At 33.9% G+C, this 25,916-nt stretch overlaps 1 protein-coding gene across 1 annotated transcript in view; it reads right to left on the bottom strand.

Annotated features, from left to right (window-relative positions):
* SLC49A4 (solute carrier family 49 member 4) overlaps positions 1–25,916 on the bottom strand; it is a 68,610-nt gene that overhangs the window by 10,985 nt on the left and 31,709 nt on the right. Inside the window, exons 4-7 of the mRNA XM_006215755.4 lie at positions 24,974–25,103; positions 19,375–19,483; positions 14,063–14,130; positions 10,756–10,883 (exon numbers count right to left, since the gene is read on the bottom strand). Coding sequence (XP_006215817.2) covers positions 10,756–10,883; positions 14,063–14,130; positions 19,375–19,483; positions 24,974–25,103 — 435 coding nt within the window. The remainder of the gene's footprint in view (positions 1–10,755; positions 10,884–14,062; positions 14,131–19,374; positions 19,484–24,973; positions 25,104–25,916) is intronic.

The following is a 25,916-nucleotide window of genomic DNA, read 5'->3' on the forward strand; positions in this document are numbered from 1 at the left end:
TGTGTCAGGAATGATTTAATATTTTCCCCAGTGTTCTGGGACATGCATAAAGTAAAAGCTGATAATTATGAGTCTGAACTTGACTTCCATTTGAATTTTCAGTTTAGAGTCTGATACAGTACCTTTACACACTGGTTTGGCAAATCCAGTGGGTGAATGTCATCTATTAAAAGTCAGGCAGACAAGATAATTTCCTGCTCGTCAGAGAGGGTTCAAACTACACGATCATTAAATATTTCCATGACTTTCTATAGTACTGATACTAAAATTAAAACAGACTGCCTTTCGATTAAAAAGTCAAGGTAATTTAGCAGAATAAACACAATGCTGGTGAGAATTTTTTTCAAAGAAGCTAATAAAATTTCATAGGCCCATAATTTAAATTGCAAAAGACAAAAGTCCTGTGTACTACAAAATATAGTTACAATGGATGTATTTCAAGAATATGAATTGGAAGAATTCCTCCCTCCACCCCTGCTTCCAGCGACAAACCAAGTTACTAAACTTTAGGGAAATAAAACTATGTACGAATACATTCTTATTAATCAAAACACTCAAACCTTAGGTGATCAGCAGTTATAAAAAAATTCCCAAAATTTTGGAGAACTATCTCTATTCGACATTTAATGAGATTCTCAAGATATCATCAATAACAATAACGATTTCAAACCTTGGATTGATATCATTTAAAAAATCATTTTTAAACTATTTTTAAATATATTATCACATTTGATCATACTATCAACTCTTCGAGGCAGGTAAAGCAAGAAGAAGTGACTGAAGTTCTGAAAGTCAAAATGACTTAAGAAGAAACAATGTAAATTGGCAATGCTAATCGGCAATGCTAATGACAATACAGTTAAGGCCTACAGAACCTAGCATGTTTTCCACCAAGCCACTGTGTCAGACTGCAAAAAAATTTATTTCTCTTATTCAATGATATTGACACAAAAGGCACGCTTCTCAAATCTGTATTCCACATAAAAGCTGGAAGTGACTGCACATGAGACAGATAACAGAACAAGAAACAGCACCAAAAGGTTACAAATAAAAAGATGAACTTTAATCATGATAAATGTAAAATGTGTACAAGAATTATTGCTTAGGTATACAATAGGGAAAACTTAGCTTTAAGTTCTTTCTTCAAAGCCATTTATCAAGAGCCTCTTATATGCAAGCAGCCGTGCTGGCACAGTAAACAGGACACGCTCTACCCTCCAATCACTCCTAATCTAAAGAAATATGAGGGATGCTAGTTGGCTCAGCAGCCATTTATACACACAGTGTTAAAAAGATAATTTTACTTCATTCTCTCTTAAAAAAAAATCAAAACAACCAGAAAGCTATGTCTAATCAAGAGAAGCCACGGCCTCCCAGCATTAGGTGCCAAGTGCAGGAGAGAAAGTGCTAAATTCTAGTATTACTGTGGACTCTGACAAGATATGGTGGGTTTAGAAAAGAGTGAATCCAAGTTTGATGAGGAAAGGTTTTGAGAACCAAGGGATGTTTAGATTAATGGCTAAGTCCACACACACATGACCAATATCTTCAAATGTTTGGAGGGCTGTCAATGGAAGAGGAAGGGAGCCAACTTGCTCAGTGGGAGCTGTCTTGCTCCAGATCTGAAGAAATTTCCCAGGACCTGGAGCTGACTAACAAGGGAGGTTTTCATTTAAGTTGTGGAAATGTGAACATATATCTGGATTGTAATGGAAGAGATTCATTTATTGAATCATAAGTTCTATCAGATGATGACTAAGGTTCATTTAAACAGATCAATCACAAATTAAAATACATGTAGGTATAGAGCTTAACTAGGATATTAAAAACAAAACTCTGTACAGGTACTTCTAAGTGGACAAGAGTAATAGAAAAAAAATTTTACACTTGTTAAGAAGCATTATAAACAAGAAATAAGGACTATAAAATAACAATATATTTTTACCATGAATTATTTTATGGATTAGAATCAAGAAATTTTCCTGAAGAGTAGGTTTACTGCATTAATATACTTTGTTGGATAAACTTTTATTATTGTGCATATTGACTGAATTTTTATTTCATGATAAAAGAAAGTTAACTTGGAATTATTAGATTACACCTTTATTAAAAAATATTTCTATAATCTCAATTAAACCTTATATTGCAAGTGAAAATACTCCTTTTGGAAATAAAGATACATGTGTAAAAAGAAACAGTAAATATTCAAAAGTTTGTTAATTACATAGTTTCCGGAGGTTTTGAGCATGTGGAGTAAGTAAATACATATGTGGGTGTATACCAATGTACATTTCTACATCACTGAGCTGTGCCTTTCTTCTAGCCTCACATTTTCTTCCTAAACATGACTGCTGTGGCCTTCATGATCGATCACTAATTAGAACAGGCAGTACATGAAACTGGGGTTCCAAAAGAGGATGGGGCATAGTTTGCTGCAATATTCATTAATGGTGATGAGTTTCTTTTGTGTGTTATTAATTTGTGGGTGTCCCTTGTTAAGCCCCGTTGTTGGCACAGTTTAGTCCTATAAAGGTGGACAGTTATGTTTAGAGTCCCTTATGGCTAGAAGACAATGTTATGATCTTGCAGAAATGAATCACAACTAATAATCCTTTGAAATAGTGGGCCCAGAGTAGAGATCAGTTGTGAAATCAGATATCCCAGGTACAGGTTTATCAGTAACTTCTAAGCTCCCAAAGAATGATGTATGGTTCTGCAGAAGGCAATGTGCTATTAAGTCATGCAACACTAACTGATCATCTGGTTAAGCCCTCTACCTTCAAGAAACACAGATTCTGCCTGAAGACATCTCTTCTGGAAAATCTTCATGGATAAGTATTACATGATCTTTCTCAAGAAGAAACATTTTTCTGAACATTTCATGACTCTTACATGAAAGGTTTTTCACAAATCCATTCTCTTCTTTTAATCTATGTTCTATTTTTGCCTCTTGATCAGTCTTGAACATGAGTAATTCACTTTTAATTCATAAAATTTGAAAACAATAATTAAGTCACTTCCTTAGCCTGCTTTCTTTAAAGCTTAAAATTCCTTATTTCCTTAATATTATGTATTCCTTTAATCATGTTCATCATCCTTTTCTGAATTTTCTCATTTCCCTCCATTTCCAGGTAAGCGTATATTTTTATTTCTTGGCATGTTATTAAAATGGGACATAATTATCTTAATAAAGGCAAAATACATGAAAATATAATAAGAGGATTATTCTCTAGCCTATAAATGCCACATGCCTTTCAATACAACCAAATATCTTTTCTTTCTTCAAATATCACTGGAAGTCAGCTTGTAGTCAGCTATCACCCTCGGGGGTTATGTCCAGCTAATCATCCTCCCTTACCCTCCCCCGCCCACTATCTGTTCCTGACATCACCATCGTGGCATTCGAGTGCCGTTAATTAGATGAAGAACCTCTCCCAAAGCATCTTCTATTAAACAGTCAAATTATATTGTTTCAGCAAACACCAAAGTGCTAACATTTTTCAAAATGCCATTTTCAAAGTATTCATCTGTTTAGTGACAAATGACATGTGACTTGTAGCTAACAGGGCTAGACATCTGGTTCTCAGATAAAGTGAATAATGTATTTGCATAATTTTGTTTATAGCATAAGCTTCAAGACTTTGAAACTCATGAGTTTATATATTGTCCTACTATAGATAAGTCAATGAATAAAGGTATAATACAATTTTAAATATTGAGTTTCCCTAAGGAAATACTAAAAGCATCCTGCTGATAGTCTCCAAGAGGATATGTGTAAACAAGTACATGTATCAAAAGAGCACATCTTCAGATAGGATGGAATGATCCAGTTTTTCTTCTGGGAAAATGGCAATGATAATACCAAGATCAGTGGACTACAAAAAAATTGCACTAGAAGGTTTGAACAGTCGTAGCACTTATAACACATGGGCTAAGCAAAATTAATAGCTTTTAATGTATTATGTCAAGCACTTTCCATGTCGTTTCTTCTGATTTATAAAAAATAATAGAAATACTAAGTTTCCTAGAAACTGGAAAAAGTCTAGATATTTTCCTGATTAAAAAAAAAATGACTCTGGTGAAAAAGAAACACGAATTTGCCATTACTCTGACTTTTTTTTTTTTTTTCCATTATTGACTTTTAAATACCAACCTAGAGGTCTAAATTTGTCTAAAATTAGATTTTGTAGTAAGTTCCCTTTCATGAAACCTTTTTTTAGTTAAAAAGGAATTAGGTCAGATTTTTACAAAGCCAGTAAGAGCACCTGTGAGAGATTTATTCAAATTCTCCATTGTTCCATTAAAATGTGCCCTTTGCCTTCCTACAGCTGGTGCTGAATAACAAAGAGTGGCCAAGCTTCCTATTACTGGCAGTGAGTTATATCCACTGAGATTCAAAATGGGATAAAATATACTCCACTCCTTCCTTCACTCATTCATTCATTACCCCAGGTATGGGGGTGGGAGATGGGGTCAGAATTTATAAGGCAAAAGTCCATGCTCCAGATTTTCAGACTGGTAGGGAAGATAAGACATATAGTCAACTGAATATTAAGTGGTATCAGGAAACAGAAAAAAAATACTACGGTAATTCAGAGGAGGTATGTGAACAAACCTATAGTCCTTAAGACAGTGTATTTGTAAGTTAAAAATGCATCTTTCAGGAGTTTCTAAGTGACATCAAAAAACTGACTTATATTTGAAAACAACAGTAGGATTTATAAATTCGATGGTTGTTAAGACATACACATCAAACTCAACCTTCCAATTCTAGCTTTGATTTAGTTTAGAATTCTGCTTTCCTATCTGTCCAACATAATTATTTTCAAGGGCAGAATGGGAAAACTATCTTGACTAGGGTCAATTACATCAACTTTCTTTAAAGATTTAAAAAGATGTATAGTTTTCAAATATATATATATATTTTCTGATTGTAAAAGTAAAACATGCTCATTGTTACAAATCCAGTCAAAACAGGAGGTAAATTAAATTCCTAATGCAGCCATCCAGAGATAAAACTGTTAATTTTATCATATTAAATAGAAAATACATGACATTTAATAAATGTACTATCTTACAATGAATATTCTTCACTTAATTCAAGGGAAAAAATCTGTTCATCATGTACACACGACTATGTTCTCATAAAATCTAACAGATGCATACTTGACATACAGTATCACACAAAAAATCTGAGTGTAATGCCATGAACAAGAAGAGTTGTAAACTAAAACTGTTCCACCAGAATGCTGTACAACTGCTAAGTTTGAAATTATACCAGAATAAAATAAAAAATTCTGGCTCAGAATACTTGTCAAAATTACTCGAAACCCTAATGAAGGAATGTTAGTATATAAAAAGTGCACAGTGTCCAAAAATGATTACTCTGGACAACTGGGATTTATAGACAAAGCAATAAACACTAAAAAGAGGGAATCCTGGCATGATGGTGTAGACCAGAGGTTTCCAAACCTTACTTCTCAGCACCCTAGTGTCTCAGTATTTTTTCTCAGTGCTTCAAGGCCAAAAGAAATAGCTAACAATTCCTTTAGTCACATGGTTAGTCCAAACAATTTAATAAATATACATATATCCTAATAATTTAGTGGTCATTAAAAATAATACCCATATATTGAAAGAAATATATTTTTATTTCATTCTTAAATAACTACAATTACTTAATAATGGGATGTGTGCATCTGATGGGCACTGCACGACTTCTCAAATCTTGTAATCAGAATGACACCACTGCCCTCATTTCCTGTTCCACACTGAATTTTGTGCGGTATTGCTTTTTATTACAGCAACTGCAGAAACCTTAACTTTGTAAAGACATGACATCATCAAAAAGAATGTAGAGGATCTAAATATAAAACTGGAGACTCTCTTGAACTAGTGGTTCACAGTGTGTGACAGCTATGGAATATCCTTGTTTCCTTCAGAAATTTGAATAATGCATGTTGTTTTTGTGAGTTCACTGTGGCACTCCAGGGCAGCGGGCTTGGCGCAGTCTAGTAATCATGGGTATAGTGCAACCTCATCCCACTGCCCTTTAAAAGATTTGATGCCTCTGATGTGCAAACTACTGGTCTGTTTATTACAGAGGACGTAAATTCAACTCAGGATATGTAGTATTCCTTAATTACATGCAGCCAAAAGGAACTCTCCTCTCATGGGAGTCTCATGGAACATCCATGCCACTGGGTAACAGGCCTGGATAGAGCTATTCTCAGACTCTCATATACTCCTATCCACAGAAGTGCTTGTTATAACAAATAATCCTGCAACCCTACAATCTACCTTTACAACAAATCATCCTATAATTAAACACATAATCCAAAAGGTGGCTAAATGTCACTTGCAAATAGAATAAAAATATGCATCTTAAACAATCTTCTCTTAAAGGAAAGAAGCAACAACAGAGCCCTCTTGGTTTATAAAATAATCCATCACAGTAATTTTAAAAAGATCCCATGAGGCAGAATAACGTCTCTCCCTTCCCCCAAAAGATATATATTTTTTGTGTCAGTTCCTGGAAACTGAATGTTACCTTACATGGTGAGAAATATTAAAGGTGAAGATGGAATTAAAGTTGCTAATCAGCTGACTTAAATTTGGGAGATTATCCTGGATTTTCTGGGTAGGCCCAACGTAATCACAAGGATCCTTAGAAGTGGAAAGAGGCAGAATATGATTTTCAGAGGAAGATGTGACCTTGCGAGGAAGGAACAGATGATGCAGTGTGAGAAGGACTTGACCTGCTGTTGCTAACTTTACAGACAGAGGAAAGGGGCCACAAGCCAAAGAATGTGGGCAGCCTCCAGATGTCAGAGAGGGCAAGAAAATGAATTCTTCCCTAGAGTCTGCCCACATTTTGATTTTAGCTTGGTGAGACTCAAGTTGGGCTTCTGACTTATAGAAATATAAAATAAACTTATGTTTTTTTTTAAGCCCCGTGTTTGTGGTAACATTAACAGCAGCCATAGAAAAACCTATAGACCCCTCAAATGATACTTATAACAATAAAAACAACAGCAGCTATAAATGTTTCAGGTCAACTGGATGGGCTAATAATAAGTAAACTGCCTATCATACACTTCTTAGCCAGACTCACCAAGAAAAAAAGAGAGAGTACTCAAATAAAATGAAAAATGAAAGAGATGTTACAAATTCTGCTGTAGAAATACAAAGGATAAAGGACTACTATCATGCAATTATGTGGCAAGAAAACAGACAACCTAGAGGAAATGGATAAAGTCCTAGAAACATTCAGCCTACAAAGCCTGATTCAAGATGAACCAGGCAACCTGACCAGGTCAATTACTAGCAAGGAGACTGGATCAATAGTCAAAAACCTCTCAACAGATAAAATTCCATGAGCAAACATCTTCACTGATAAATTCTACCAAACATTCTAAGCTGAATTAATACCAATCCTTTTCAAATTCTTCCAAAAAAGCAGAAGGAGGGGAAACTTCCAAACATATTTTATAAGGCCAAAGCTACCAAAACCAGAGAAGGATACCACACACACAAAAAGAAAATTACAGGCCAATATCCCTCATGAATATAGATGCAAAAATCCTCAACAAAATATTAACAAACCAAATTAAACAATACATTAAAAGGATCATACACCATGATCAAATGGGGTTTATTCCAGCAATGCAAGGCTGGTTCAGCATCTGCATATCAGTCAGTGTGATACACCACGTTAACAAAATCGAGGGATAAAAATGACATGATCATTTCAACAGATGGAGAAAAAGCATCTGACAAAATTCGACATCCATTTACAATAAAAACTCTCAACAAAGTGGATACAGAGGGAACGTACTTCAACATAATAAACGCTGTATATGACAAGATTGCAGTTAACATCATAGTCAATGGTGAAAAACTGAAAGTTTTTCCTCTAAGATCAGGAACAAGACAAGGATGCCCACTCTACCCACGTATATTCAAGATAGTAGCTGGAAGTCCTAGTCACAGCAATTGGGCAAGGAAAAAAAAAAAAAAAGACTTCAAATTGGGAAGGAAGAAGCAAAGCTGTCACTATCTGCAGATAACATGATATTATGGATAGAAAATTGTAGATTCCATCAAAAAACTGTTAGAACTAATAAATTCAGTAAAATTGTAGGCTTCAAAATCAACAGAAAAGTCTGCTGCCTTCCTTTACGTTAATAATGAACTATCAGAAAGAGAAATGAAGAAAACAATCCCATTTACAATTATATCAAAAAGAATAAAATACCTAGGAATAAATTTAACCAAGGAGGTGAAAGACCTGTATACTGAAAACTACAAGATATTAAAGAAATTGAAGAAGACAAAAATAAATGGAAAGATATTCTGTGCTCACAGATTGAAAGAATTAACTGTTAAAATTTCCATACTACCCAAAGCAATCTACATATTCTGTGTAATTCCTATCAAAATTCCAATGGCATTTTTTACAAAAATATAACAAATAATCCTAAAATTTGTATGGAACTACAAAAGACCCTAAATAGCCAAAGCAAACTTGAGAAAGAAGAACAAAGCTGGAGGCATCACACACCCTGGTTTCAAACTATAATACAAAATGATGGTAATTTAAACAGCATGGTATTGGCATAAGAACAGACACACAGATCAGTGGAACAGAATAGACAGACCAGAAATAAACCTACACACTTACAGTGAATTAATTCACAACAAAAAATCCAAGAATATACAATAGGGAAAGGATAGCCTCTTCAATAAACGGTGTTGGGAAAACTGGATAACCACATGCAAAAGAACAAAATTGGACCACTATCATACAATATATGCAAAATTTAACTCAAAATGGATCAAAGACTTGAATGTAAAACCTAAAGCCATAAAACTCCTTGAATAAACTATAGACAGTAAGTTTCTTGACATAAGTCTTGGTAATAAGTTTTTGAATCTGACACCGAAAGCAAAAGCAACAAAAGAGAAAATAAGCAACTGGGACTACATCAAACTAAAAAGCTTTTGCACAGTGAAGGAAACCATCAACAAATGAAAAGACAACCTACTGAATGGGAGAAAATAACTGCAAACCATATATCTGAAAAGGGCTAATATCCAAAACATACAGAGAATTCATACAATTCAGTACCAAAAAGCAAACAATGCTATTAAAAAATGGGCAGAAGCATAAAAAAGAAAGAAATAATGCCATTTGCAGCAACATGGATGGACCTCGAGACTGTCATTCTAAGTGAAGTAAGCCAGAAAGAGAAAGAAAAATACACTTATATGGGGAATCTAAAAAAAAAGGACATAAATGAACTTATCTACAAAATAGAAACAGACTCACAAACATAGAGAACAAACTTATGGTTACCAGGGGGGCAAGAGGGTGAGAAGGGATAAACTAGGAATTCGAAATCTGTACCTCTTGAGGAGTGATGGAAATGTTAGCTATCTTGATTGTGGTAGTGGTTTCATAGGTATATATATCTATCAAAATTCATCAAATTGTACACCTGAAATATGTGTAGTTTACTGTACAGGAATCATGTAACAATAAAGATGTTTAAAAAAATTAAAAATGGGCAGAAGATCTGAATACTCATTTTTCCAAAGGAGATATACAGATGGTCAACAGACACACAAAAGAAGTTCAATATCATTCATCATCAGGGAAATGCAAATCAAAATCACAATGAGATACCACCTCACACCTGTTAGAATGGCTATTATCAAAAGACAAGAGATAACAAGTATTGGCAAGGAAGTGGAAAAAAGGGAACTCTTGTGCGCTGTTGGTGGAGATATAGATTGGTGCAGCCAGCTGCAAAACAGTATGCAGGGTCCTCAAAAAATAAAAAATAGAATTACCATATACCCAGTAATCCCATTTCTTATCTGAAGGAACTGAAATCACCATCTTGAAAAGATATCTACACCCCATGTTCATGAAGCATTATTTACAATAGTCAAGATACGGAAACAACTAGTCTCTATCAATGGATGAATGGATAAAGAAATTGTGGAATATATATGCAATGGAATACTATTCAGCCATAAAAATGAAACCTTACTATTTGTGACATGTTTAGACCTTGACAATATTATGCTAAGTGGAATCAGTCAGATAGAGAAGGGCAATTATTTAATTATCTCTCTTACATGTGGAATCAAAATCAAAAAATTATAACAAAACACTCAAAACGGAAAACAAACAAACAAAACAAAATCAAGCTCATGAATACAGAGAACAGGTTGGTGGTGGTTGCAAGAGGCGAGGGGTGGGAGAAATGGTGAACTGTTTCTGTTTTTTAGTTTAAATAAATTGAATATATTGAAAAAAAGACTAAATATAAAATAAACCAATAGGTACTGGTTCAAAGAATTCTACCGGTGCATATCTGAAATATCATAGCTTTCTGCCTTTGTTCATTTTCCTTCCTGTTTAACAATGATATAATGGCTATAAAGACGATAAACATCTTTGTATTATGCTCTGATATGATTTTTTAAAAGAATATAAGCTTTTCCATGCTATTTAAGCTCACACTAAAGATTATTCTTCTTTTCCAGATATAAAATACCAATGAAAATATTTTTAGTTATTTTTTGAGCTCTTTTTAGATGAGATGATGGTTTGATGGTTGGATAAGGGAGACCTTTTTGTATATTTAACAACTGCTTATGGGAAGCAAGAAAAAGTCCTACTGTCAGTATATACTTCTAAAAACTGAAAATATTTATTCAAAGTTCAAAATAGTCTGTGCTCACCTGTAGTTAAAGGCAGGTGTGTGATGCTGTTCAAACAGGTCAGGGTGAACCACGTGGATGATAGTGTAGCTCCGGAAAACAGGAGGAGAAGAATTAGCTTCAGCATACCCCTGATAAAATCCGCAAACCTGAAAAGAAATAACGTTCTATTAATCCTAGCTGGATTTTAAAAATACTATTTAAATCAATAACACACTTTCATTAAACAATAATTTCTTGAAGAAATTTCCATGATTCTTTTATAGCAAGTTTTTTTTTAATTTTTTTTTAAACTAACACATTTTGTCTGTATGGGTGATAAATGTTGCTTTGTGATAAATGTTTATTTCTCTTACAGTCTCTTAAAATGTGATCTCTGTTTCGGATTTACAACTTACAGGATAAATTCTGAGTTTTTAAACGCCAGTTTTACTTTCTTTATATATTTTTCTGTAACTTCCAAACATCCTAAAATGAGCATATATCGTCCTAGTTTTAGAAAACAGGCTAACTTGTTGACATAAACTTGCAAGGGTCGTTCTCTCAAAATTCAAATTCACTTAGAGAACAAATACAGGTGCTTATCCCAGAGCCTTTGGGGTCTTACATGGTCTGGTCTCTTGCTCCACTCTCTGTTTGCCTTACTATCTCCAGTGGGACAGCCCTGTTTCTGTTTCTCATACATACTAAGGCTGTTTCTCACAGCAACTGTAGTTTTTGTACTTGTCCTGACACCTGGAATGCTGGTTCCCCCAGATTGTCAGGTGACTCATGCCTGCTTATTCTTTGGGTCATTCGGGTCTCAGTCAGGAAGGCTCTCCATTCTCACAGAAGCAGCTCTCCCCATCCCATCTCCACACTCTATTTTCTTCATAGTATTTATCTCTATTGGAATTTCTCTTGTTTTTGCATTTTTTGTCTTCCTTAATCAGACCATAAGCTTTGTAAGAGCAAGAACATAGCTCTAGAATAGTGAATTTATTTCACAAAGTTTGTGTCTAATGTTTCACAGCCTTTTAAGTTCTCAAAAAGCCCTGCTTTGTCTTGAATTCATATGAAACTTCTGGTAGAGATGCTTATTATTTGGTTATAACTGAAATTTTTTCCAAAAATGCTTCTCCTCATCTGCAGATGCTCATCTGCGGATGAACTGTTGACTGTATAAGCAGTCCTCTGGCTGTGCCTGTACACAACTGACTCTGTCCTTCAGAGTTGTTCCTGTTGTAGAAAAACTCATCCCACCCCAAAAATGACATTTACCATGTTTTCTCTTTGACGTTTTAAAAAAAATTATTTTAATTTCTATTGTAATTATGTGACTTGCAATATTTTGCTTTGCACTTATCTGATGTGATATGGTTAATCATATTTATGTCTTTTAGACTAAAATGACTTCCTATGTGAGCTGATGCCATCTTTTGGTGGGAAAAATGGATGCACCTTTGCTCAGTGACAGGTTTGCTCTCCACTATGAAAGTTCACAAACAGAAAATACTTACGTAGTCTGAAAAAGGTTCCAGAGCTTGATAGAAATGCTCCTCCAGAAAATCCAAAAGCTTTGTTTTAATTTCATGCTCAATACTTTTCTGACTTATATTTTGCTATGCTGCATGAACTTGTCAGATAGGCAGATGGCCAGGTATGAGAGAATAAAACAGGTTTCTGGTACACTCAGAGTCGAATGAGGTTAGAGTGAGTAAGTCTCCCAGGACCAGATCACACAAGAATAAACTTACCACTCTGGTCTGCCAATTTTGGAGACCAATGGGCTAATATCATCAAAGTGCACTGTTAGCACCAAAGTAGTACATTTAGCAGTAATCTTTGGTAATATAATCACAAAAAACACCAAAAGCACTCATGTCTGTAAGGAGATTCTGTTCTAGGGATACCAAAAATGGTGTTCTGAATATAATTTTAAATTGATTTTAGGGCTAAGAGATACTTACAATTAATTTCAGATCCCATAGTAAGATTAGTGCTTTTTAGAACCTCCATTTTCAACAATTTAAAAACAGAAATGGCCTCATTCTAATTTTTCCCTCTAGTTCCACTTCAATATAGTTAAAATTAAGGGTTTGTAAAAAAAAAATTAAGCAAAAGGAGCATGTGGGATGTCATTTCTGATAAATAACATGTCCCTCTTTGACATATTTGGTGCTTAGAATAAGATTTCAGAATAGGATTTGGTAAACGATGACTCACTATAATTGGCTTGGATATTTAATTAGAAAAATTAGATATGATTCTTGTCAAGTGTGATAGGTCAGTATATTCCAGTATCAGTGTAGTTATTTCCTACAAATAGCTATGTTCCTATTCTTCTCTAGCTTTTAGACTTCATTCTCATATCTTCTAACTTATAAAAACCTCAGATATGGAAATTGACACATTGTAAACTGACTATAACTAAATGAAATGAAATTAAAAAAACCCCAAAACCTCAGATAAAGCAATTTAGAAATTACAGTGTCAATTTATTCTTTCATTATCCCAGAAACACTGTGCAAACTGAAAGGTCTAGGTATACTATTATCCTGTGTCAATTGTGTTTATGTATTTAGATATTGAGGTGACTCACATATCTTATTTGATCTTCCCAAATATGTAATTAGATTCTTCCCTTCCCGATAAAGTTGATTGCTCAATTTTGTTTTTGATGTAACAGGGTACAATGTTTGGAAAGTGAATGAAAATGATCTCTTTGGAAACACCAAGATTAGTTTTATACACAGTCACCTATGTGAGTGACACTTTCATTCTTTTCTTCTTTTAGAATAAATGAGACTTCTTCCTTCTTATGACTCATTCAAAAAATGTGTTGTCATAATGGGCTAAGATCAAAGGGAGTTTCAAGAAACTGGAAGGCTTTATGGATATTTTTTATCAAAATGGGAAAACCATAGGGTCATACCTGCCAAAAGTGGCCACAAATAATTATCTGCTAATCAGGATACTGCCTTTTCATGGAAAGTTCTAAAGATGCTCTTACAAATGATTCCTTTCAATTCTTTTCTAATCTCAATAATTATCAATTTTGTTTTTATTGTTGTATCACCTTCCTTCTGGTTTCATTTGTAGATACTGTCCTCTAATAATATGGAGAGGGGCAGCTTAGTTATACTGAAAATACATCCCTAGTCTCCAAAAACATTTTAGGGTGGACTAACCTGGAGTTTCCCTGTAGCAGCAAATTCTATCTGCTACATGTGACCTTTGCATGTTTTACTTTTCCTTGAATTTTAACATTTATCTAGGGGAGCCAATTTTCCATTTGGGCTTATTTTTGGTTCTGCCCAGTTACATGTTTAATGTAAAAGATTCTTACCTTGCCATAGCTATTCCAACGACACAGCCTCCAACTATGGACCAAAATCCAATCCAGCCAGCATCTATCTGTTAAGAAAGTGGCAGACACATTTAATACAAGATTAGCATACTGCAGTTTAGAAGACATGGGAAAAAATCCTCTATAATCAACATGTTAATAACTAAATGGCAAATCTAGGAAATACTATTTAAGAAAATGAATCAAATGAAAGGATTCATGTGTGACTAATACAAACTTAACTAAGTAAATACATCATTAATTAACTTTTATTGGAATATTTAAATGAACAAAATAATCAATATCACATGTATTTCTTAAGTGTGTGTTCTACATGCTGGACATTGTATTAGGAACTCTTAAGAAAACAGTAAAAGGAGAAAAGATGGTCATTGACCTAAAAAAGTTTACATAGAGCCAACATACATAAAACTATTAGGAAATAATTTAGTGGTAAAACATTTGGCACAACTAAAAATTTATTAAAAGAACACACAGTGGAGGAGCAGAAGAGAGAGAGGTGAGAGAGAGACAGTGGGGGGGGGGGGAGAGAGAGAGAACTGGGGGCTGAGCACCTGGGGAGAATGGACAGAGAATGTGAGCTGAGTTACAAATGCATAGATTGCTCCACTCTTGAGAAACATCTCTGGCCCTGCCATTTACTAGCTTTGTGACTCTGGACAGATTATGTCCTCTTACTGATAAAATGGATTAAATGACATAATTTGCATATAGAACTTGGATCAACAGTTGGCATATAAGAAGTGCTCAATAAAGGTTAGGGCTGTTATTACTACCTGATGATGTTTCTCCATCATCTATTGTCTTCTCTCTTTCCTACCTTCACGGGCAAACTTATTCAGTGCAACCTACAAATGCTGCCTACATTTCCTAATCATTCATGTTATCTGTAACGCTTATCATGATTTGGCTTCTGTCTCAACTCACACCCCAAGTCTCAGTTTCCTCATTAGGAACATGGGGATAATTATGATTTTTCTGAGAATTAAATAAGTTAACAAATAAAGAGTGCCCCTCTTGCTGCATTTAGTATCCATTGCTTAAGGCCCATTAATACTATGAGGCCCTCACTAACATTCTCATCTATCCCCTAGGTCAGTGGGGTCCTGCATCAGGTGATGAACCGCTGTGTATCCTACTGTACTGACTCTGGTCCTTTTGGGCCATTCTGTGCTTTTCTGCTTCCTTTGTTCATGACACTTGCTTTCTGCTTTAATTTTTTCCTTGAATTTAATTATTGGGGGGGCAGTATCTCCATGTGTCCACCAACCCAGAAGCTCTGCTTTCATTTAACTTTATTTTTATTTAATACCTAATGTGATTCATGGTCTCTATACCTCTCAGAGTTCGTACAGAGATAACTGGAAGGGCTTCTGAGGCTTTATAACATGATTCATAAGATCTGCAAAATTAGCATCACCTAAACGGGTGCTACACGTTTTCTTCTTGAAAATGAGCGTGCTTGGAATACCTGCCATCCAGAAAAAAATGGGTTAGGAAATTAAAGGAAGACTTTCTTCCTAAGGGAAAGGAATATTATACAATTTGGATTAATATTCTGGTTGAGAAGTAGGAAATCTGGGGTGGGAAATCTATCTGAAGGCATCAGAGAGCCAGGAAGGTAATCTAGAATTCTAGAACCATAATCTAGGATGGGAAGAAAGCCCAGAGGGGCAAGCCTGATATTTGGGGACACTTTTGGTTCAAAGAAGAAAACACTATGGAAACTAGAAAATATTCTAAATTGAATAATTATGAAAATCTTACTTAGCAAAACACAGAATGTAGCTAAAGCTACGTTAAAAGAATATACAGCCTTAAGATGCATGTATTAGAGAAGAAAAGTTAAAAATCAAGGGTCTAAGTATTCATGTTCATGTTAGAAAGTTAGAAAAAGGAGAGTAAAGTGACTTCATTCAAAAAAACAGAAGAATAGAAAAAATAAAGATAAAAATAGAAATTGATTAAACAAAAAATAGCTACTGGTGAAATTATTCAAGGGAAAAATGAGAGAGAAGATACAGAAAAATCAGTATCTGAAATAATATAATCACTTACCTCAGAGACCTAATAAAATCATAGGATGATCCTATGAAGAACTTATTACCATAAATTTGAAAACTGAGATGAAATGGACAAATTCTAGAAAGGTACAACTTCTCAAAACTGACACAAGAATAAGTGGGAAATCTGAATAATTTTACAACTATTGAAGACACTGAATCTATACTCAAAAACTTTTCACAAAGAAAACTAAATGGCTTCACCAGTGAATTCTACCAAATACTTAGGGAAAAACAAAAGCCCCAAACCACCAAACTTATATAAACTCTTCCTAGAATAGAAAAAGAGGAAACACTTGTTTTTTGAGACTAACAAAAATACTAAAATTGAAATGGTAGGACAAGATAGGAAAATTATAGTCTAATCTCATTCATAAACATAACTGTAAAATATCCTAAACAAAATGTAAGCAAGCTGAATTCAGTGATATATAAAAAGTGTGATAAATCACTGACAAAATGAACTTAGTACAGGAATGCAAGGTAGTTTAACATTTAATAATCAATAAGTATAATTTACCACATTAATAGGTTAAAAGAGAAAAACCATATGATCATCTCAATGTTGGATTTTATTAAATGTATTTTTCTCTGTCTATTTGTCATTAGTCATAGCTAATAATGAGTACGTATGCAAAGAGGCCCAAGTATCTACGAATAAATTAAAAAGGAAGTGAGAGTTTAACAAGACTGCTGGATACAAGATCAGCTGTGTTTCATTCACTTGCAAAAACTAACTATACTTCTACATGCCAGCTGACAGAAAATAAGATTTTAAAAGCTACCAATTACAACTTGGTAACTATATGATTACCAAGCATCAAAAAGTATCCAACACCTGGGAATAAATCTAACATATTTTTTAATAAATCTAACACATTTTTGCAGAAAAGAGATTCAGAGAGACATTAGGACCTCAGTAAATGAAGAGAGATAGAATGATTATGGTTTGGGAGACTCACTATTATAAAAAAGTTAATTCTCAAACTGATCTATAGATTAAAAAAATTCTATCAAAATCTCAATAAAGGGGAGTATTTATTCTACCAGATACAAAAACTTACTATAACACTAGAATACTTAAGACAATTTGGTATTGGCACAAAAATAGATAAGTAGACTAGAGGGAAAAAATTCAGAAACATCCACGCACATAAAGGCACTTCATTATGATACAGATGACACTAGAGAGCAATGCAGAAAAAGATGATCTTTTCAAAAATTAGTATTAGGTAATGGATAACTACGGCAAAAAGGAAACTTAACCCCTACCTTATAATAAGCACAAAATTCAACTCAAGGCTTAAATGTGACAGGAATAACAATAGTTTCTAGAACAGCACTGCTCAACAGAACCTCCTATGACAATGGAAACATTCTCGATCCACACTGTCCAGTATGGTACCCACAAGCTCCAAGTAGCTCCTGAGCACTTGAAAAGGGGCCAGGGCCACGAAGGAAGTGAATTTTAAATTTTAATTTCATTTCAACTAATTTAAACTTCAAATTAAAAAGCCACATGTGGCTGGTGGCTACTGTACTGGACAACAGAGTTCTGCAAGATAACACAGGGGAATACATTTATGAACCTGAAGCAAGCAAAGATTTCTCTGCTCTTGCATTATGGTCTCTGTCTGCCAAATCCAATATCTAGGCTATCTCCAGTGGGTTTCTATTGACCACTGTTTTTTGTTTGTTTTTATTTTAAATATGCACCACATTTTCCTGTTTCTCTGCATGTCTAATTTTTAAAAAGCAAAAACAATCTGAAATGGTTGATCTTCGTGTTAGTAGGCCATTCAATTAGTGGCTGATCACCTTGAACTTGTGTAGGTTTGATTTTGTGCTCTATTAGGGTAGATTAGTAGAAACCAGTGTTTCCCAAGCTCCTCTCACCTGGCAGGACTCAAACTCCAAATTGCCTCCTCTGCAGATTTTTGTCAGGGGTTAGTTTTAGGCTTTGTTTATGGTGGGTCTAAGTAGAATAGTCCTTACTCTATCTAGTGTATGGGCCTTGATTCTAAAGTTTGTCCTTTCTGGTGTCCCAGCAGAAGCCCAAGATGTTAATAAAACGTTAATAAGGTCTTGTCATTCTTGCTGGGCCAGAACTCCAAGGGTCCAGTGCTGCTTGCCCTCTATTATATTTGCTCTGCTTTCAACTTCACAACAGCCCTGGTAAGTTTGCCCTTTGCATGTACAGACCATTCCTCAGCCAAGATTTGCTGGGGACCCCACACAGCCTTCTGGGGAGCCCCCTTTTGCAGAGCTCTCTTCTTTACAAATCAGTAAGAACAAGGTGGCCCAGTAGTGGGCAAGAGATTTTAACAGGTATGTCACAAAAAAGGATATTCAAATACCCAGTAACACTTAAAAAGATGTCATAGAAATCAATTACAGTACCACACAACTGCACAGTCATCAGCATGTCTAAATGTAAAAAGACTAAGACTGCCAAGTGTTGGTAATGAGGTGCAACAATAAGAAATTTCAGATACTGCTGGTAGGACCATCAACTGATACAACCACTTTGGGAAAGTCTGGCATCATCTATCAAAGCAGGCATAACCTATAACCAACAATTCCATTTCCAAATAAATATCCAAAAGAAATATACACACAGGTGCACCATGAAATATGTATAAGAAGATCCATACAGCACTGTTTATGACAGCTCAAATACAGACCTTCCAAATGTTCATCAAAAGCAAAATGAGTAAATAGTTGTTTATTCATACAATGGAATGTCACATCAGTGGCTGGATTTCTTTCATTTGACCTTCCAAATCTCTCTACCCTTTCTACAATGCTAGGAAGCAAGGAGAAGGAATGGATGTCATTAAGCATAGAGATGAAGTTATTTTTAAAGAAATGATACTGAGACTGGAGAGAAAGCAAGGAATTAGACAGAATAGCCATATATTTGACAATGGGATTTTAATCTTTATAAAGCAAGAATCAAGAATTCTAAGAATTTCCTTCTTTATTTTTCTGTTTATTGACATCATTAATAATACCCCAATAAATGTGGAATTCATAGTTGTTATCAAAATCTAGGAGGAAAAACAATATTCTTTATAACTATTTCATAAGGATCTTACTTTTGCAACATGGTATAAGATAATGCTTTACCCAGCAGGCCTTGAAGCTAAATGTAAGAACAAGTAGATGATATTTATAATTTTAGTGAACTAAAAATACCTATAACATATAAAGAAATAAAATGCTTACTTGGCTGACATGCACTGGTGTTAAAATTAAGTCCAGAACTCCAGACCAGCCAGCAAACACGCCAAGTGGTATGGCATATGCTAAAGCAATCATCAAAAATCTCAAATTGCTGTAAAAGAGAAATAAAAGAAAACATTATTACAACTGCCTGTGAATCTGTAATTATCTCAAAGTAAAGTTTAATTTAAAGATGTAATAAATATTAGATACCATTCACAATAGCTTTAAACATTTTTTTGAAGTATAAGGTATCTAGAAATAAACCAGGAGGGCCCAAGACCTCTGCGGGTGGGAAGTTTAAAAAAAAAAAAAAAGCAACTTTTAATCTAATTTAGGCACAGAAGAAGATTTAAATAAATGGAGACAGAGTCCATGCTATCAGGTCACCCCCAATTAATCTATAATTCAATGTAATCACAATTAAAATTCCAGTTGAATTTTTTTTGGAAACTCAAGAAATTTGCTCTAAAATTCATATGGGAAAATAAAAGTCCTTGGAAAGCTAGATCACCCTTAAAAAACGTGAAAAAGGAGGCCCTTGTCCCACCAGCTATTAAGACAAACTGCACGCCCAGAGTAATAGAGATAGTATAATATTGGCTCAAGAATGAAGAGAACAATGAAGGAAAATAGAGAGGTAAGACACAGAAACTCAAGTTACAATGGAGGTGACACTACGAAAATCAAAGGGCTAGTGATTGTTTAGTGAATGGTGCTAGTTCATTTTAAAGAGGAAAAAAACCACGTGCATCACTGGTTAACACTATACACTAAGGTAGATTCTAGATGGGTTGAAAACCTAAATGTGAAAGAGAAAAGTAGAAAGTTAATAAGTGAGGAATTCACTGGCAAAATTAGTAGACAGATGACAGAATGGGAATAGATATTTGAAAGTTTTCAAATCAACAAGGAACTTTTATCTAGAATATGTAAATCATTAAGAATAAGATAGCAACTACCACTGAGAAATGGGCAGAAACTATGAAGAGGAATTTACAGCAGATGAAACCTAAACAGTAAACAACTGCATGAGAGTCCAAACTTATTAAAAACCAGAAAATAAAAATTAAGCAAAAGATATATATTTGTGTATACCTGTTAGACTGGTAAAAATTACAAAGATGGATAATGCCAAGTTTGGTAAGTATATGGGGAAATGGGCACTGCTAATGGAAGTATAGGAATGTGCAGGCATTTTGTAGAAAAATTTGACAATACTTGGCAGATTAAGTTTAAAAATATGACCCAGCAATACTGTTGCAGGGTCTGCTTTCCACAGAATTCTTAGGTGTACGGTGTATTAGGATGTCACTGCAGTGGTATTTGTGGTGACAGCGTGTTGGAGGCAATCTGGGAACAAAATGGGAGTCGGTAGATAAAATGTAATGGTTTCATACCACGTAGTACAAAGAACTAGGTGTATACAGGCACAGGGATATATCTTGAAAACAGAGCCCTAATATCACAAAATAAGAGCTGTCCAAATATCATCTGCCTCCTGAAAGAAGAAGGCAGCATCCCCCATGAAGCGGCCTTATAAAGCTGAAACCCAAACCTGAATCAGATGTTGCTCCTGCTTACAGTTTATAGGAAATACAAATGACAGAGGAACTTGGCAAACTACTCAACAAAGAGACAATCAACAAAATCTAGAGCTACAGATTTAAAGGCATTCGAGTCAATTGCAATGCAGTGACCCAATCTGGATCCTGATTCAAACAAATTGTTAAAAAAGACATTTATGACATTTATGAGACAATTGGAAACTTAAATGCTGATTTGATAATAGCAAACTAAAAGTTTTTAGTGTGATAATGGTACCATATTTATGTTGAAAAGAGTCTGTCTTTTTAACATATATTATACATATTGAAATATTTATGGATGAATGATTTGTCATCTAGGATTTGCTTCATGATACAGGAACGGGAGAAGTAGTTAGAGCAGAAATAAAACAATATTGGCCATAAATTGGTAATTGTTCATATTGGGTTAAGGGGATATGAAGGTTATAACTATTCTACCTTTGTATTTCCAAAATGAAAAGTAATAAAAAAAAAACCACATAGTGTTTAATGAAAAAGTCAAACAGAACAAGATACATAATGTGCCACTGTTTAGATAAATTAAACATAGGTACATACAAAACAACACACAGATTGCAAAGGCACAGAGACAAAGAGATATACATTAAGTGCACTTGAAAGGTGGCCTGGGTAGAGGGAAGGGAGTGGGAAATAAAAAGAATGAGTGAGTAAGTAAATGAATAAATGTGTTCAAGTGTCCTGAAGTAAGGAACATGTTCAACTCAGCTCTCCACTCATGAAGTCTAGAAGGCAAAAACCACCACCACCATCTTCAAACATTAAACTGATGTATAAAGGGAGAGAAATGTTTACATTAGGTTACACAGGTTAAATGCATATTAAGAGATGGGAATCATATGGATAGTAAATAAATAACTGTGGTCGAAACTTTAGAGCATAACCATTGATTTCTTTCTACGCAGACAATGGAATTAGAATTTAGAGAAGGAGTTATTCTGATTAATCCAAGAAGTAATGATATCAGAAGCTCTGTGAGGGACCAGAGAAGACTACACAGGTAGGTCAGGGGAATGGAGCATGGCAGGCCCAAAGAACTCCCCTGGAGAGCCCAAAGTGGAAGCAGGCAATCCTGCAGATTAAAGGACATGGGAAGAGACGAAGGAATGTTAGCTTTGATGTAAAGGGTTTTTAATATAGAAGAAAGATCTTACACTCTACAGTTTAAACAGAGAATAAAGATCTTGACTCTAGAGTAATCACAGGGTATATTGTGGTCAGAGTGATCATTTTAAGTTGTTTTTTCCTTGTCAGAAGAATCTTTACATAACTCCTTATTTAAAAAACTTTCAGTGACCCCCTCATTTCCCACAGAATAGTCCAAAATTATTACTATGGCATAATCTGACCTTAACCTACCTCTCTAGCCTTACCTACTACTCTCTAACCTCTTGCTTTACATGGAAGAAAAACTTAAAACAGCATTTAAAAAAAAACTATCATTTTAACTCTCATCTTATAAATGTGTGTCACTGATCACAATTCAATTGAATTAATATTTCTTTGCCTATTATGTGGAAGGCAATTTACTAGGTGCTGCGGAGATGTGGTTTTCAAAAACTTTTTACTGTATAACAGAATAAGAAATAAATATTTACTTAGTGACTTACCAATACTCAGTACATATATACTGAAACAAAAGTCTCACAAAAAATATGTATCATTACTACATATCATGCAATAATATTTTCTATTCTATTTTATTCCATTCTATTTTCTTAAAAAAAAAAAAAGGCGGTCAACCTACTAAATTGGATGGCTATAAACCAAAGTGTGAAAAACAATGTTACACAGCAATGCTAACATGGCAGCCACTGTCAAATGTAAGCACTTGAAATGTGGCTAGTGCAAGTGAAGAATTAATTTTAAATTTTATTTCATTTTAATTAATTTAAACCCAATTTAAAAGTAGATAGAGTGAAAAGAATTTTTCCATTAAACACAACTTAATTTTTTTGGCAGAACTACATTTCACTTTAACAGCTGCCCTGGGTAAGACAAGACTGTCGTGTGCACAGGGTAGCCTATGTTGCTGCTTCTAGTATTATAACCCACCACTGATCTTCTTGGTGTCAATGAACTAACTCAGTTCTTTTTTTTTTTTACACACTGATACAACATTGTAATTTGCTTATGAATATTTTATGCAGAAAGAAAATAGACGAAGTATGTCACAAATTTCATTATGAATGATAAATGCAACTTATTACAGCACAGTAAAATTGATGTCTGTTGTGTAAAAAAAGTTTTAGGAAAAATAAGTGGATAATATTAAAGGACATATTTAACAAATACACAGTGAATTTTATAAGAAGTTTCCTCCTAAAGTCAAAAAAGAATCAAGAAAATTAGTTGACTGAAATCTAAATTAAATGTCCAACAAACATTTTAAAACAATTTTTTACAGATCTGAGCTTATAATTTTGGTCAGCTATAAAATAGTTTGGATTCCTGCATATGCAAAAAGACATTTTTAGATGGATAGATGGTAAAAGAAATTGTTACTTTAGCTATGGAAATTTTGCTTAAAATTATGAAGAGAAAAAATTTTTAATGTATTCTACAGAAGTGAAAGATCTCCAATTAAGGCCCAAACAATTGCCTGTAGAATATAACACTTTTCAAATAGTATAAAAGATGTGTTGATTCAGAATTTGAAAAAAACGCAAGTATTTATTTTTAACTTTGGATAAATACTGCAATATGGGAGACACTGCTCAATGAAAACTTTTTTAATAGTAAGTCTAATGAAATTTAAATGCAGACCAAGTATTTCTAATGCAAATTTAGCATCTAAATTGAGATGTCCTATAAGTGTAAAATACATAGTGGATTTCAAAGATTTTGTATGAATAAAAGACTATAAAGTATCTCATTAATAATTTTGAATATTGATTGCATGTTAAAATAGTATTTTAGATACACTGAGTTAAATAAAATATGCTATTAAAGTTTCTTTCCACTTCTTAAAATAAGGCTACTAGAAAATTTAAAAGTATACATGTGGCTCTAATTATATACCTAATGGACACTTTTTTTTGTTGAAGTATAGTCAGTTTACAATGTTGTGTCAATTTCTGGTATATAGCATAATGTTTGTCATATATATTAACATACATATATTCTTTTTCATATTCTTTTTCATTATAGCTTACTATAGAATATCTAATGGACATTATTAATATAGAGGATACAAAGATAGTTCTTGCCAAAAGGAGCTTACTATCTGGTGGGAGAGGAAGACTAGAAAAGAAAGAACAGACAAGGGAGAGTTGTTGATCAATCAATAAAAACTCATCACAACTAAGTGGGGAAAAAATTCAAAAGGCAACTTCTAGTGGCCCAATTACAAATCATAATCACCAGTGATGGTCTATATATTCAAAGAATCAAATTCAGTACTGGGGCATTTGAGCTTTCAAGGGCAGAATTCAATCTAATTACATTTAAGTTATACCAACAAAATAAAATAAAGTAAAACAAATATTAAGTTCCTCAAAGTATGATCCCTTTGGAGGTTCAAGATGATTTTAGGTGATATGTAAATAATGTTATTTATTTTATTCATTTTGTACTGACTAGCACTTGCTTATTTTAATGTGTATTAGGAACTATATATTGACTAAAAATAATCCATATATTAGGAAAAATACAATAAACACATAAAACCCATGATTTCACAGATCCTATTAGGTGATGTTTCCCTATAAAAGAAAATTATTTAACTAAAATATTTGATTTTTTAAATATTAGGTAAATAACAGTATAAGTGGTATATAGAAAAAGTAAAATTATAGAAGTTTTGCTTTTGGCAATTTTTAAAGATAGCTTTCTGGTAGGAAATTCCTCTAAAATATTTAATCAGTATTTTTATCTACTATTTACAACCTGATTAATAGGTTGTTGAAAAATTACTATCTTAAATTACCTTAGATAAACATGGAATTATCTTGAACTACCAGTCAAAACCACTCAGTGATTCTAAGTACATTTACCTTAGTAATCTACAAAAGCTCCGCCGATAACTCAGCCGCTGGCTAGCTGCAGCAACACTGGGAGGAAGAGGAGGCCGAGTTGGGAAATAAGCTAGAGTTGCAGAAAACAGTAAGCAGACAACTCCAAATTCTGAAAAAGAAAACAATACAAAAAAAAGTAAAATGTTAATCAGATAACACAAAAAGTTCAATATTTCAAGTATTTATTTATCTAAAAAATATTTGTTGAGCCTCAACTAAGCTCTGGATATATAATCAAAATATAGTACATGCCTAGCCAAAATAGCTCAGTCTTGTGAGAAAGATCCACACATAAAGAGACAACTTTTAGTAGGTCATAGGTAAGAAGTCCTACTAGAAGTAAATAAGTATGGTAGTAGACCGCATAGACAAAAAGGCAGTAAACAAATGTTACTCTATGGAGAAAACAAAATTCAACAGTACTATCTGTAAGAGAGATCTTTAAACAGGTCTAGGATGATTGTCTAATAAGCATGGTCCTCAGAAATAAAGAATATGATCGAGAAAATTGGCAAGAATAGGATAGGAGAAGGTTTGATCAATGATAGGATATTCTGATGCATGGACAGACTCAATTCATAGGCTATATGGGAAATCTGAACAGAACAGGAAAGCATCCAAGAAAAAAGAAAACAAAAAATAGAGAGCAAAATTTAACAAACCCAAGACTAGCTAATGTAGGCCATTAAACAATCAGAAGTAAAATAAACATCCGAACAATCTTAGTTTAACACCATAACAGAAGGGAAGGTTCCTAGAGTCCTGATCATTCCCTCCAGAGTTCCGGCACATGAAGTCCCAGCTTTTAACTGTGCCCAATTTAGTGGAAAGCATGACTCTGGTAGAAAAGTCAGGAAGCCTTGGAGTATAGATCTGTCTATGCCATTAATTAACTTATAAATTGAATGAACCCCTTACTGCT

This window comes from Vicugna pacos, chromosome 1 (genome assembly GCF_048564905.1).
Source record: "Vicugna pacos chromosome 1, VicPac4, whole genome shotgun sequence".
Taxonomy (NCBI): domain Eukaryota; kingdom Metazoa; phylum Chordata; class Mammalia; order Artiodactyla; family Camelidae; genus Vicugna; species Vicugna pacos.